Raw genomic sequence first — 16322 nt, forward strand, 5'->3', positions numbered from 1 at the left:
TGCATTGTCTCAGATAAGCATTTGGAAATAAGACGTCCTTTTTGCTCGTTCTCACAAGCAAGAGGCCCATTGTACTTCCACAGAAATAACTGGGCTCATTCGTCTCAGAAGTGGCGCATTCATAAAAAAAGGAATAAATCTGTCAGGACTTATAAAGGGCGTGGGCACTAATCAATGCAGAAAAATGTCAGCCTTTTACAGTTTGAGCAAAACATAAAGAAAGTCCACTTTGGATGTAGGAGGAGGCTTAAAAGAGATCTTTGTGTCAAGCAGTCCAAAAGCCATTGGCCCAGATTGGCCATCCCAGCATGCAACTCACCTCTGCATGAATACAACACTTGTCTGATGGAGTGGGCTGAAAGCCCCCCCTCTTGTCTCCAGGAGATCCTACACAAGCAGCTTTCCTCACGCAGAGCAGTTTGAGGAACTTTACCATGGATGAAGTCAATGCTCAGGCAAGGAAGAGGCAAAGGAAACGGGGCTTACTCCTGGAGATGAGATTGCAACACCTTTTAGCAGTTGGGTGGCTGTACTTTTAGTCAGGAATAGGCCGGTTAAATGGATTAGTAGAGGGCAGCAGTTGGCGCTTGACAGCTCCTGGTGGGTGGCTTTCAGTAGTTTATTAGTAGAGAACCTAAAAGTCTAGAGGATCAACAGGAAGAGGCTCTGGAACAGAAGGTTCGGAGACATGTATTAGCCTTTGCTTTGTGGGTGGGACAACCTATTCCAGTTGCAGAAGCAGTGTTGTACTCTGAAGATGCAAAGGCGTGTGCTCAGATGACATCTTTCTGCCCTGAAGCAGGATCAGACTCAGGGTTAAAAGCAGGTTTTAAGCAAGTTCAAGTTGGATGAGGTAATTGTGCAGGTGGAGAATTTGAATAAACGTATTTGCAGATGGCATGATTTAAAGCCCAGTAAGATGGTGTTCTTTCTGAAGGTGGTTGATGCGAAATGAAATGTTGGCACAAGTTCAGGTTAACTTTGTGGCGTCAGGAGCTTGTTACACCCACGGGTTTCCTGATTGTCACTGTGGAAAGATCTTGGTTTTACACAAAATATTTAACAATTGACTGATATATATTACTATAAAGCTGTAACCGGTTGAAGACAATGTTCCTGTACTGGAAAAAGCGGGGTGCATACGAGTTGGAGGCCCTGCAACCCTCTTTCACTCCGTCAGGAATGGAGTGCTACTCCTGGTCGTCTTCCCTGGACGTCATCCATGATCTGCCTGGTAAGCGAAGTTGCAATGAGGCGAATCGACTCACTTGGTTTGGGTTTGTTTGTGCGTTGTATTTCTGCACAGTAAATGGGATGTTTGTTTTTCCAGACAATCTATGAGGGATTACTTTCTCTGAGCCAGACAACACATGCAACAGAAGTTTTTTCCTCATGAAATCCCGCGTTCCATAGATTCAGAAAGGGGTAGACAACGTAGAAGCTTCTGGATGTCTTAAAGTACATTTCTTGGTATTTAATACTGAAGCTAATCTGAGGCTAAAGAAACACATTGTAAGTTTATGGATATTACTTCAGGGTTTGATTATTGATGTTCATTAGAAAAAAAAGCATTCATACTTATCAATGTTTAACATAATGGTAGCTGAAGGTTGACAAATTTTTGTTGGAGAGACCCAGATACACAGTGCCTGTCATCCTAAAACAGAGAAAAATGGTTCCAAAACAGTTGGGATTCTGTGTAAAACTATTTGCAAATGTCATAAACCAATAAAGCTCACTGTTAAAGAAAATTAGACATTATTTACCATGAGTTTAATGGAAGAATAACCATCTCAACAATCTGCGATGGGATCTTGCTTACTACTTTGTCTTATCCACTGTAATACATAAATGTCTGGGAATGGAGGAGACTGAAGGTTGGACTTTTGGGGAGATAAATGTTTTTGTATCATGTCTAAGTTGGGACTGAAGTGTTGTGCTCTTGACTCTTTGTTTCATTATGTGCTGAAATATTTCTGCACATAAAAGGCCGTGGCCAGGCCTGTCCAGCACCTGGATTCTTTTATCACCCAGCTGTTGCAGTGTCTTGCTGAAATATGCAAGACCTTGCATGAAAATGACTTCATCTGAATGGGAACATGAATGAAAATTTAAGTTTAAATTTAAACTGTTGCATCAACACTGATGCACTGCCATAAACACCAACATGAAAGTGCAGTGTTTTGCACTGAGCCATGAGAATCTCTCCTCATTAAGGCCCTTTTTAGTAGGGCTTTGATGATATGCTTTCCTCCTGTTTCAATTCGATTCCGATTCTTTGGGTGCAGATTTGATTTAAATTGCAATTCTCACCATTCTTTGACTTTGCCTTTGACGTAGTGCATAAAACTGCAATTCCCCCCTCATCCACTAGGAGCTCCAAAACAGAGCGAATCCCCATAGACTCGCCCGTTTAAAAGTAATTTAATCTCGAAATTCAGCATGCAGTTAACAACGTGATTTAGCTTTAGCCCGCTTACCTCCGTTAGCTGGTTAGCTCCTGTTATCCCCGGGTTAGCTCAGGTAGCTCTTAGCTACAGAAAGCTCGGAGTTTGTTTGATGTCAATCATCCACCATGATGCTCACAGGCCACCCCCTCTCAGCTCCACCTCTTTGCCCATATTTGTGTTTTCCGGGCGAGACGACACCCACTTGTTAAAAGATGTATATGTCACAGCTGATATTCAACAGTGCGACAACTGAATCGTCCTCGGTCAGAAGGAACAGGCAAACTCCAGCAGTGCAGTGCAGATCAGTTTACTGAAGGCTCAGCAAGGAGGTACAAGCACACAACAGGTTGTTAATGGCCAGCATATCCATATATGTGTATGGGGGTGTACATGGGTAAATATATGTGTGGTTATATTAGTAAACCTCTGTGGTTTGAAAATGGATAACAGAGTCCATGTTTTTTTCTTGATTACACTGCTTGATTGTGCAGAAAAAAAAAACTATAAAGCTTAAAATCATAAAAACTGATGTGGGAAAAGATAATTGCAGCTAATTTGATGGAAAAATAAAAAAAGACACTCCTGCCTTCCAGTCTTTTCCTCCTTGCATCATTCTTGGCAAACTGCCTGCTTGTTGCGGTAAAGGTTTACCTCCTGTTGCTCAACAGCTACCACTGCTCCCTGTTTGAGATCTGTGTGCATGCATGCCAATCATCCACCATGACGCTCACAGGCCACCCCCTCTCAGCTCCACCTCTTTGCCCATATTTGTATTTTCCGGGCGAGACGACACACATGCCTCTGTCAAGATGGCGATGGTAGGAACCGCCCACTGAGCTTCAATTCAGCTCTTCAGAAACTTAAGGGTGATGTCACGGAGGCTCCTTCCGTCTTTTTATATGCAGTCTATGGAGCTATCGGAGCTAATGGGACTAACAGCTAATGGTGTTAAGCAGCTAAAGCTAAGTCAAACTGTTAACTGGCTAAGAAAGTAGTTGTTCTACGTTCTGGGATATCAGGTACCTGTCAATCAAAAGGAAACGCCCCTTAAATATGCTCAATTTTGAGAAATTACTTGTAAATGGAGTTATGAAAAAAGTTCATTCCCACACAGTTGTCATGAAGGTAAACCTGACCTAATAAACCGAAAATGGATTTTTGAACCAGGCAGTAAGCATGTTTATTTCTGCTGTAAACTTGGTCTTTTCAACATGGGAGTGTATGGGGATTCGCTCTGTTTAAGATCCCCTAGTGGTTGAAGGGGGAACTGCAGCTTTTGACACTAATGCATAGGCTTCACTTGTTACTGCCGGAGGTGGCCGCTTGATCAGAATGTGGGGGAGGGTCTTGGCTGCAGACTGGAGAATGAGGCGGGGCTGGACGTCCAACCCCGCCCCCCTCAAAATTTTGATTGTGTTCATTGCTAACCCTAACCCTTAACACCTGTAGCCCGTCTAACCACGCCCATTTGACATCCAACTCCGTCCAATGTCCATTGCCTCATTCTCCAGGCTGCAGCCGGGGGTTATTGGAACGTGGACACAAACTCCGAACCCAGCAATGCCCCCTAGTGGATGAAGAGACTAAACAGCCATGGCAACATAAAAGATAAATGGAAGTATGAAGGAGGCGTAAGTTTAAAACAAACGTCCCCATTTAAGTACGCAAGGGAGCATAAATTACCTTTTAGTGTGGGGCCTGCTGTCTGTATTTTTTGTCTATTTAAAGCATTTTTGCACACTCAGAAATTAATGTTTTGTTGTTTGTTTCTCTTTACAGAAATATGTGTTGTAGTCTGCAAACATTCGTGGTTAAAAATCTCTTTCCATATAATATTTTTCTCATTCAGCATGACTGCATTTTGGGCTGAAGTTCCCAGCTTCCTTATAGAAAGTGCTCCTTTTTTTAGATTTTCTTTCCATTCTCTCCTTGTTTGGAAAGCGCTGCGTCATCTGGCATGACGATGCACTCAGACAAGGCAGAAGAGAGGAAAGAGCAGATGAGAACAGCGACACAGATTAAATATTTACCAGTGTAGAAGTACATACTTAAATGTGAAATACTTCCCCGTCTCCTCTCAGGGTTTTCTCTGCGGCACAGAGGAACTTGTTTGCAGCGACATGAGTTAGAGGGAAGTGATAAAACGGGGCTTGAAGGAATGTCCTTTCCACTCTGGGAAATCCACCTACTTTCTGACACTGAGGCCGGCTCAATTAGCAGAAATTAAAACGAGACACGCCACAAAGGCTTCAATCAACATCTTTTAGGATGCATCCACACCAGGAAATCCCAGTAGACTTGACTAAGTTGGAGGGTGGGTGTATTAATCTGGACTGAGCTTGTTTTCACTCTGGATTTTGGCCAAACCTTTTGAAAAGTGTGTGAGAGGACTTCCTGTTGCCTCTACTCGCGAGCCAAACATGGAGCCTGAAATTATCGCCGCTTTAGGTTTTTCTTTTGTCTTTTACCGTTTTATCGCTCTAATTTTGACCAGCCATTTCTAGAAAGTGTTGTAATTCACATACCTTGGTTGTGGTTGCCCATGTCCTCAATGCCATGTTTACCCACAATGCTACACTACGCCAAATATCTGAAGCAACTTTTTTTTGTAGTCCGCTTCCTTCTATTTGGTCCGCGTGAAACCTACCGAGACCTGTATTTGTAGGCGGCCCGAATCCACTTCTTTGATCTGAATCAGGATTAGTTTTGTGCATTCACACTTCCCCAAACAAAGCAGACTTTCCAAAGATACAACACAAAAAGGGTGATGCGAATGTCCTGCAAGTCCTCATCTTTTTCTACTTTAGGCCGGAACCATTCAGCTAAACTTCCCTTTTGTCCTACATGGAACCAAATCTATTCAATTTCTGAGACCAGCATAAAAAAACCTCTTCTTTAGCCTCTCCTCTCTGGTCCTGTTTTGTCCTTTTTAATCCACATTCATGCCAGTCACTGCCCTTTGAGGAGATATTTGCACTAAGTCCATATTTGTGACAGACTTCTCCAGGCTTTTTCATGCTGTTTTATGAGGAAATCCATTGAAATCTTTCAAATGAACATGTGAAGCAACTTTGCATGTTTGCATCCTTGAAAAGGAAACAGAATACTAATTGATAAAAAAAAAAAAAAAAAAAAACACATAAAAAAAAGCAGTTATTATAAATATTCTTGACATCATAATGTAACATCTCTGGGCAGTAATAACCTGACCTCATCATAGCAGAGCTGAGGAAGCCTCTGACCGAAGGCACTATTGTTTGATCGCCGTTTTACGTGCAGTGTTGTCTACCATGCAGGACTGATGATGCCAATCTTTGAGTCACTGTCTGTGATGCTGCTGCCCCTACAGATGCCTGCAGAGAATTACACTTTTTGCCACAGACACAAGACATTTGCCGCAAACTCTAAGATTTTGCAGCTGTAAATAAATGTTTGCAAGCTTCCACAATTATAGTAATATCTACTCCCCTCTAAGACAATGCAACATTTTTAAAGGACAGGCAGCTATCTGCTCTCTGATTGGACAGTTTGATTTCTCACCATGCAGTCAGATAAAGGTACAAAGACGGTGACTAAATTCGCAACCGCAACTTCCAGGTTTTGCACGCAGTTTTGTGTTCCATATTTGCAGATTGGATGTTGAAAAACAAATCCACAAATGCACATTTTTTCTTCTTTTTGCAACCATTCAGATCCTTTTCTGTACATTCGCAGGTTTTTTTGGGATTTGCAAATACAAACTCTGAAATTTGCAAACTTTCACAAACCGATACAAAATCTGTGCTTTTACATTGACCCCATATTGTTGCATTTCCAGTCCAGTCTGTTGTCCAGGTGTTGTTGTGGAACTAAAGACTGGACAAAGCAGCTGTCTGTGTTGTAGTCTAAGAAACGACATTACTGAAGTTCACATCCAATGATTTTTTTTTTAAATCGAAAGACAGGTATTTTCTGTTTTAATCAACCTGTGAAATTTGTTGTTGTGTGATTAAACTTGAGTCATGCTGCAGGAGACCAAACACTCACCTGGTTGAGCAGCTGCCTGCATATTCTGGATATTTCCCAACTTTCTGGAGACTTGGGGTTTGTATCGCTGGCATCCTGATTTTAAACACACAATTTGGTTACTCATAATTTCAGTTCCAGAAAACCAATGGTTCATCCCAGTTCTGCCCCCCTGCAATAACCCTAGACCGTAGTACAAGCACCAACATGCATACGTCAGGTCGTAGTAACAACAGTTCACACTCCTATTGTGTTTTGGGTTTAGCATCCATGAAGCCCATAAAAAGAATAAACTGTTATATAATAACTTTTATTTGACCACAACCTGTACTTTCTGATAAGTACCTGCAATCCCCCCTATTGAACACTGACAGGTTAATGAAGTTCCAGTTAATACTTTCCCTTACTGTCACGTCTTTTCGGCTTTCAGATGTGCACGAAGGTTTGGAGAGTTTCACTCTGCCACATTTAAAATGAGTCAGCAAAATAAATAAGACACTTGTTTTTCTTTTCACTCGACTGGTCCTCTGACCTTTGGAACAGTTTACACTTGTTGTTCTGTGGGTTTTGAGTTTTATACATGGCGACCCCGGCTTTCCTCAGATGTGGTGGAGGATGGTAAGAGATGGAAGGAGTGGGTAGGAGAGTGTGTGCTGCACATGTGTGTTTTGACCACTGTGGGGGTAAAACAACATTTAGCAGAAGGCTGTGTTCTGCCCCCGCCACCACTTAAAACCCTTTGCTTTGGGAACAGCTGCAACCTGCTTGTGTTTGAATGTCTGCTTACCAGGACTCCTCCACCTGTAGAGGCATACTTACCTCAACCTGTGTTTTACTTGTGGAGGTGGATATTTAAAGGTTTGTGTCTCTACGTAACTCCAGAAAGCAAGGAGGGAGATTATTTTTGTGTTAAAATCAAAGACTATTTAAAAGATGGGTGGAGCTGACCCATTTCTGAAGAGCTGACTTGAAGCTCTGTGGATGAGTCCCACCGTCGCCATCTTGGCAGCATTATGCGCGTTGCCTCATCCAGAAAATTTAAAAATGGGCACAGAGGTAATGCTGAGAGGGGTGCTATGAGCATTGTGGTGGATGATTGACATCTGTCAAACTCTGACCTGTCTGAACTTAAAAGCTAACCGAGCTAACCCGGAGCTAACACGAGTTAACCAGCTAACGGAGGTAAGCGGGCTAAAGCTAAGTCACGCCGTTAACCAGCAAAAAACTGCGTTTTTTTTTTTTTGCTGATTGTTCTACATTCCTTCTTTTTGAAGTGGATATCAGGTACCTGTCAGTCAAAAGGACACGCCTCTAAATATGTCAAGTTTTTGATGAAATTATTTCTAAACAGAGAATTTATGAAAAAAAAAAAAAAAAAATTCCCCTACAGTTATCATGAAGGTAAACCTGATCTATTAAACGTAAAATGTTTTTTCTATCTGGCTGTAAACATCTTTATTTCTTCTGTGAAGTTGGTCTTTTTAACATGGGGATTTGCTCTGTTTTGGAGACCCTAGTGGGTGAGGGGGGAACTGCAGGCTTTTTGCAGAACCTCAAACACTTCACTTGTAACCGCTGGAGGTTGCTGCTTGGTTGAAATGGGCAAAGATTCGAGGAAGCATAACATCTAGCGTTTGTCTTAACGTTGTTAAGGTTAAAACTGGCTTTTAATCTAGGTTGAGGGGTATTTATTGGTCATGGCTCCTGTTGACTGGGGAAAAAAATGTCTTTGAACTTTCCCTGAAATTCACATCAACTTTGAAGTTTGATTAATTTTTAAAGTCGACTATAGCACAGAGATGATTTAAAAAAAGAAAAAAAAATCTTGAATAAATTCAATGTTCTCCGTATGCGAGTCTTCATTTCCTAACGATGCACACAACTGTACAAGCGCCTCACATTCTTCAACAGTGGCTTAAAGAAACCGTTATCCTCGTTCATACTCATATAAACAGACTTAATATGCAAAAATGCACATTACTCCCACCTGTCAAACCAAGAAAACTTTGGTATACAGAGGAGTTCATGGTTCACTCAGCGCCTGAAAGGTTCCCAGGTTCTGTGTTTGCAGAACAAGCCCAAATCATCATCCCTCCGCCACCGTGCTTAACAGTTGGTACGAGGCGTTTGTGCTGATATGTTGTTTGGTTTTCACCTCATGTCTGACAACCCATCATGTCCAAACATTCCCACGTTGGTCTGAGCTTCCTGGAAGGAAATGTTATACAAGTATAAATATTGTGGTTTGTTCAGATGCATCTCGGCCATGCTGAAGCTTTTATCCTACAACTATTCCAGACAAGCCATCCTTGTTCATACTTATCTAATTGTTCTGTCATGTACTTTAATATTTAATATGCTAACTCAGGCACGTAGGGTCTCTGTTGTAGTGCTAGGATTTTTTTCCTTTCATTCTAAGGATGAACTCGCTGTTACGCCCATTTTGAGGAATCTTTGTCGCTGTCTTAAACTATGAATAATCTTTCTTGCTGTAGCTGCAACAGTAGACCCTCTAAGACCATTACTGGTGTCTTTCCTCTTTGTGTTAACACACCCACACCTCAGTTCTCCAGACCAGCAAACTGCCAAAACATTAACTTTTATAGAGGTGTTTATTTTAATTAATTCATGTACATTAGAATAGCAGCACCCTGCTGCTGTTATACACTTTTAATTCCTCTGGAAATTGGGAAACATTGTAAAACTTAGTTTTTTACATGGTTTAAGAGAAACGAACTTCCATAAGTTTTAAAAATGATCTATTTTAAAACCAATAACCAGAGCTAGATGCATAATTCGTTGCCTGTACAGCAGCGTGTTCCTTTTCTCTAATGTAATCTGTCGATGCTAAGTAGATTAGTACCTTCAGTAGTAATTTACTCCGATGCCAACTAGCTCAGTGGGTTGCAGAAGTATTTAAACTCCCCCCCCCCCCCCCCCACCTCGGCTTGCCTCCTTTTTTTCCATTTTAGACTGGAATGCAAATGGACTTTTATGAGAGTAGGACATTATCTAATGAAGTCTTATAGTTAAATTAGATCCACCTGTTTGCAGTCTGAAGGCTCATTTATGCTCCTTCTACGTACATAAATAGGATAATTTTATATTCAGACGTCACTGTCTTTGTACTCTCATACCTTACTTTGTCATGGTTGTCAGTCAGATCATCCACCAGAGGACAGTGAAGGGTTGAGAGTTCACCTCCAATGTCCTAAGTCCATTTCGGACAACAGTGGAGGAGAATCATGATGTTTATTCTTAGAAAGAGACATTAAAAGATGCATCAGAGTAGATGGTGGTGGTTTGTGTATGAACTTCTATGCATCATAGATTCTTCTTCTTTGTTCCTTTCACTGATTGTACACCAGCTATACCACTCAATACTGCCTCCTGGTGGTTTCTGGTGGCACTACTCCATTAGCTATGCATTCGCAAGCGTCCTAAAACAGACTTAATTGCACACAATCAGGTGACCTCAGTAAACACAGCTGTTCTTAAAAATCTCCAGAATGCTTTTCAAAAACTTTTTTTGAACCTCACACAGAGCACCATTAAATCCACCCATCATCAGAAAATGGAAAAATATGGTCCCATAACCAACCTGTCCAGAGAGCACCGTCCATCAAAACTAACAGACCAGACAGGATTGTATTGTTCAGAGGGATGACAAGGAGACCATAGGTCTCTTGACATGCAGTAGACTCCTCAAACAACTCGAGCAAGGTGTTGGCAGCATTATGATATGGGCATGCTTTATTAGTAGGGACTGGGTAACTGGTCTGACCTGAGAGAATGATGCTAAATCCAGGAAAATAGTTCTTTCAAAGTGATGGACTGGCGACCTGTCCAGGGTATACCTGCCTCCTCTTGCCTGATGATTGCTGCGATCGACTCCAGCTTCCCTGCAACCTAAACGGTGTGAAAAATGAATGAATGAGTTCTTTCAGAGATTTAAAACATTTACAGCTGGTCCTTGGTTTATGAACGACACCACAATGTAACCCAAACTTCCGCTTAAGTCAGATTTTTACCCTTAAATAACCGCTAAATACCACCTTAATTACTAAATAACTATCTAAATACACATATCATACATTATATTAACCTCGTAACTTCGAAACCTGATCTAGTGTTGGAAAGTTGAAATTACGTATAGATAGATAGATAGATAAATACTTTATTAATCCCGAAGGAAATTGTGCAGTTGTCCGTTGCTCACATTCATAAAACAGCAAAAGAGAAAATTTAAAGTTTAAAAAAACCAGACAAATAAATAATTCAACAGCATTAAAAGATAAAGTGCTACAGGTTAAGGTGCTACAAGTTAAGGCACTGAAAAAACAAAGTTCAGGACTAGTATCAGTCAATTAGAAAAGACACTCAAACCAGCCTAGATGCCAAAAACACTCATCCGAGCAAACAGACGTGCAGCTGCTCACACGCAGGCGCAGTTAATCCTCGATATATATAATATAATCGAGAACTGCGTAACTCGAGGACCGCCTGTATATCTGATCCGATTGAAGTCCAGTCAGACTTAAAATGTAAACATGTGGGCTGATATGATCGGGAAAGATTTTTAATCCGATTCAGAGAGGTGGTTTAAACCTTTCACGTTTGGATCAGCATGTTTCTGCGCATGCATGAACCACGTGGGGATTATGTGATGCAATGAGTTTCAGGAAAGACTAAAAAAATCGCGGCTGCAAAAAAGAACAGGAATATGATTTTGTTGGAAACTAGGAGTTTAAGATAATTAAACATTTCAGGGGTCATAAGGTTCAAATTAATGGAGACAAACCTTCCAAATTTGGACACATTGCACCTGTCATATTAAATCTGTCCGTGATGTAAATACAACTGATTGGATCAAATAGCTAGCCTCCATGTAAACATGCCAGCTGGAATCTCTGATCTGATTTATTTAAACTGGACAGATGAAATATTTACACATTTAAGCCCAAAGCAAACTGTTGCGGCAACACCTGATTGGTTTATGTGGCGATGTTTTAATGTGCTGAAACGACCTTGTCAAAGCCCAGACCTCAATCCAGCGGAGGTTATGGCATGGCTCAGCAACAGGTCCCATCCGACCTGAAGGATCTGGAGCAGGTTTAGATGCAGCTACGAATGATTCCCTACGGGGTGGGGGTTGGACTCAATGCATATATGCTCCGTCACTTTAGTTAGGCAGGGTTGTAACTCAAAACGCCTCCAGGTGGATCATGTTTGCAAGCTTCTGCAAATTGTGAAACATGTTCTAGATTATTCTACATGAAGCTATAATTCTGTGTATAACTGGAATAATCCTGTGCTTGATACTTCCACACTGTCATAGACTGGTTCGTAGTTGAATTTTGCAGCTTAGACCTACTTTTTATTGGATTTTTTTTTTTTATCCTTTTTTCTCTAAAGAACACCACTGAACAAGGGTTTAATGTTGGAAAGAGAGCACACTAACAAGCCCCACCGTGCAGCTGTGAGTGAGTCACAAACGTGATGTTTAAAAAAGAAATGAGTCTTTATCCACCTCAAACCAGACACGTTTCATAAGCAGCATCACCGACAGAGCAGACAGTAAATCCCTGCAGGCTTCAGTCGATGACTGATCCCTTCTCAGATGATATCTCTTCCTTATTTTCATTTATTAATAATTTCTTCCTTTTAAATAAAATAATATTGTGAAAGTTGAGCCCGAGGAGGTGTCTGCATATTGTTTTTGGTTTTTTTTTGTTCAGCTGTTTAAATTGGAAGATATTAATTTAAAACCCTAATATAAAAGAGCAGGATGTTCATCCGATTGTTTCTGGTTGAGTAACAGATTAAGCATTTGTCTGACGATGTGAAAAGACGGGAGGAGGTGAACTGAAAGAGAAAAAGGAAGAGGAAATCGACAAGGTGGAATAGTTAGTGCATGTTTAAGTGTGCATGATATCAACTGGCTTCCACTGCTCTGGCTTATTTATGGGCACCTAGTGGGCCTTTGCCCCCAGGCGGTGTCTCACTACGGTGGGCAGGCCTGCACAGAGCCGAGCGCATGCAATGCAACGCTGTCTCTTTAGTGTGCGAGCTCATTGTCTGCTGTCACGTGTGTTTGTGTATAGTGTGTGCTTGTGTTTGCTTTTGGCTTAATCAGCACTGCTGAGTTCAGGAATTCCAGTTCATCAGAGAGAGAAAGTAGAAGAGTCAGCAAGATGTGAGCAAGTAGGACAGAAGATGGACGTTTGGCAGATAATAGTGTGTTTTTGTAAGAAAATGAGTGTTTGAGAAGAGAGCTGGAGTGTGATGGCAGGGTTTCAGGAGGACTAAAGTTTAGCTAATGGGTAATTTAGACCAGTCATTTATTTAAAATCTAATTGTGGCGAATTTCTGCTGACTCACAGATGCTAAGGTGACTCGTCAAATTATCACGGTAATGTTGCTGTACACAAAATGCATTGTTTATATTATTCATACTTATTCATTTTGCAGTTTGGTTGTCTGTGGTGCAAAGGTCACATTCACATCAGCCTTTCTGATCCGAATCAAAATCCGTTTGCTGGGAAAGTCTGCTTCGTTTGAGGAAATGTGAATTCGCCAAATGAATTCTGATTTGGACCGAAGAACCGCAATCGGTCCACCTACAAACGCAGTTCTCGGCCCGTTTCAAGCGGACCAAATACAGGAAGTGGAGTACAAAAAAGTCACTTTCTGTATTTGGCGTAGCATTGCATTGTGGGTAAATACATAGCGATGGTGTTAAGGGTCCTTTGCCTCGTCTGGTGTTCATTCTGCGTCCATTGTTGCAGTGGATTTCAGCAGTATGCTAGCATAAGACAAAATAAAAACCCAAAACAGCCGTAGTTTCATCTCCATGTTTAACTCACAACAAAGTTTTCTTCTTCACACGGGTCTTGTCCTCTTTTATATTATATTCTAATGGTTTGGCATGTTTGACCAGAGTTCAGCCTGAACACGATCTTGATCCACATGGATACACCCCCCCCACAACTGAGCTGAGTCCCCAATCGGAACGGGGTTAAAAGTGAAGCCTTTGACGGAGTGCATAAAACTGCAGTTCCCCTTTCATCCACTAGAGGCTCTGAAACGGCGCAAATCCCCATAGACTCCCATATTAAAAAGACCAACTTCCCAGCAGAAATAAACATGTTTAAAGTCTGGTTCAAAAATCCGTTTTAGGTTTAATAGGTCAGGTTTACCTTCATGACAACTGTGGGAGGGGTGAATTATTTTTAAAAAGTAATTTAACATCAAAATTCAGCATATTTAGGGGTGTGTCCTTTTAATTGGCAGGTACCCGATCTCCCGCTTCAAGTAAGAACGCAGAACAACCGCAGTTTTAACAACATGACTTAGCTTTAATCCGCTAACCTCCGTTAGCTGGTTATCTCCTGGTTAGCTCGGTTAGCTCTTAGCTACAGAAAGCTCGGAGTTCGCTCGATGTCAGTCATCCACCATGACGCTCATGGCCCCCCCCGCTCAGCTCCACCTCTTTGCCCATATTTGTATTTTCCGGGTGAGACGACATGCATGACCCTGCCAAAATGGTGATGGTAGGAACCGCCCACCGAGCTTCATTTCAGCTCTTCAGAAACCTACGGGTGACGTCATGGAGGCTCCATCCATCTTTTTATATACAGTCTATGGTTCAAAGTCACTTAAATCTTATTTGTTCGTCATCCTGATGCTCAGTTTGAACTTCATCGTGTCTACATGACTGAATGTGTTGAGTTGCTGCCACGTTATTGGGTGATTAACTATCTGGACCTTGGACTTCATACAGCGACTGACGGGTGTAATTTTGATCACGTGATGAGTCAACATATCATCAGTATTGTCTTTTTTGTTCTGTTTTGGCCTCCACAAACTGCAGCTGATGCTTCTGTTCATTCCCTTGGTCCTCCATAGTTCATACTTTGGATCTTCTCTCAAAAAAAACAAAAAACAGCTGAACCAAAGCAATCCCATGTCATGCTTATGAGGGTCACTACAAGCAGGTAGACATGAATTAGCCTTGCGTACGGTGAGCTAACAGCTAGCTAACTTGAAGCACAGTCTGAGCTCTGTTCTCGTCGTCGACCTGAAAGCTCACCGATTAGGCTAAATAAGATGAGTTTAGTGGAAAGCTGTGAAGTCTCATTGTGGTAGAGAAGCTTCTGCCTCTTTGGGAAACACTCCATAAAAGCCGGAGGCTCCCTCTGCAGCCCGCTGCTTGTAAACCCCAAGGGAAGCATTATCCTGAGGCCTGCTGGCAGAGGTCACAGCCAGAGCTGAGAGTGCGTCTCGGCCCGCTTCCAGCATCGTCGCCAACACAGGAGAGAACCTTTTTTTTTTTTTTTCTTTTCCCGGAAGGTTGTTGGGAGTTTGAGAAAACAGGCTGTGCTTTCAGTCGGGCTGCTAAGAAAGCTGCTAACAGGGGCTTTTTAGCTTCACCGCTGGCTGCTTTCAGAGGACGGAAATGTTACTTACAACCTTGTAGAATAAATTTCTTGTTTTTAAAGTAGACGGTATGACCCTTTCCTTCCCACCAGGGAAGCTGTTGCACCAATTACTGTGTTTTTCCTTCTTCTCCATGAGCAACCCTGACCTGCAGGAGGAGTCGTAGCCAAGTGGATGACTCAGGGTGACTTGTTTCCCTCTAGCAGCTCCACTTCGTGGTGACAAATTATTGTTTTAACATCCCCCTTACTGGCTTTATTTTCTAGCTGCAGACCTTCTGTTTATGGTGATTTACTGAGATTTCTTCCTCAACATTGCAATAAACAGATCTGCACGTACTGGCAAGGTTTTCTTCACAGGCCAGTTGTGTTGGAAGCTGGATGCATTTACGAGAAGCACCTTTACCGTCCATCTAACCCCCCTTTTTCCTTTCTATGTGCAAATGCTGTTTTTCTCATTAGGCAGAAGCATAAATATTGCTGCACTCAGGGTCTATGTTATGATATCTTTATCTTTTGTGTATATATAGAAGATGAAAATGTATACTCTGCCTTTCATCTTACTCTCAATGCAGCTAGGCAAGTAGATTTTAGGAGGTTTATTTGACAACGGTGATTTGTTGAGAAGTGGGGGAGCAGTGAACTTACCCAGAAAAAGTGCACTTTTGTACAAAAAAGAACGGGAATTGGTTTTCTTTTGCTCCATTTTCCTCCTTTCATTTTGGTTGTTAGTCCTCTCTGATCTCCTCCCAAAAATGCACCTCATCCTCTTCCTCCTGTTTACTTTCCCCCCCATCAAATCTTTAACCTAACTTCTCTCTTTTCATTTTATTACATGGCTTTCTTTGTCAAACTGTGTGTGTTTGGTGTGCTTGAAGTCACTCTCCCCCCAGTTTTTTCCTTCCAATCCTTTTATAAACACAGGCAGCGACCTAAATCTCTCTGTCTGCAATATATTTTTACAGCCTTACCAAAGAGGGCGTGCTAATTGATATGGAACTGGCTGAGTGGACGGTTTGGTGTTTTAATGATAAAGATAGATGTCGGATTGACCTGTTTGTTCTGTTTCAGATGATAAGCCGGTCCAGGAGGAGGACTGGGTGGTGTGCCAGCATCCTGAGTGTCCTGACCGCCGGAGGGCCTCTAAGGTAAGACCTTAAAACTTGAAAGACAATCTGTGCAAAGTGCCAAATTTAATTAGTTTAATAGTCAGCAGGTCAGCGATAAATGAGTAAATTCTTCAACATTAAGAATTAGATGGAAAAAATTGGTCTTCCTTACATCTGTCTATGAAATAAGAGGCTGCGGATTGTAGCAGGTTGGCTTTGGTCTGCAGTTAGACCTTCAGTTTTGTTTTATTCCAGCTGCTGTACAAAAACCGTAAACTGTAGGCGACCGTCCAATGTGATCACTGAAGTCCTGACGCTTT

General features: G+C 41.8%; 1 protein-coding gene across 3 annotated transcripts in view; it reads left to right on the plus strand.

Annotated features, from left to right (window-relative positions):
* Positions 1-438: 438 nt before the first annotated feature.
* The window catches only part of plekhg5b (pleckstrin homology domain containing, family G (with RhoGef domain) member 5b), a gene marked incomplete at its 3' end in the record, with an annotated part of 83395 nt that continues 67511 nt past the window's right edge, over positions 439-16322 (plus strand). For 2 of the 3 annotated variants that reach the window (XM_079239921.1, XM_079239922.1), the window contains exons 1-3: positions 439-853; positions 1092-1234; positions 15965-16041. In XM_079239921.1, coding sequence (XP_079096047.1) covers positions 849-853; positions 1092-1234; positions 15965-16041 — 225 coding nt within the window. In that variant the 5' untranslated portion in view covers positions 439-848. Of the gene's footprint in view, positions 1235-15964; positions 16042-16322 lie in introns of all 3 variants that reach the window. The other variant, XM_079239923.1, reaches the window with a different exon arrangement.

This window comes from Telmatherina bonti (assembly GCF_933228915.1).
Source record: "Telmatherina bonti genome assembly, chromosome: 4".
Lineage (NCBI taxonomy): Eukaryota > Metazoa > Chordata > Actinopteri > Atheriniformes > Telmatherinidae > Telmatherina > Telmatherina bonti.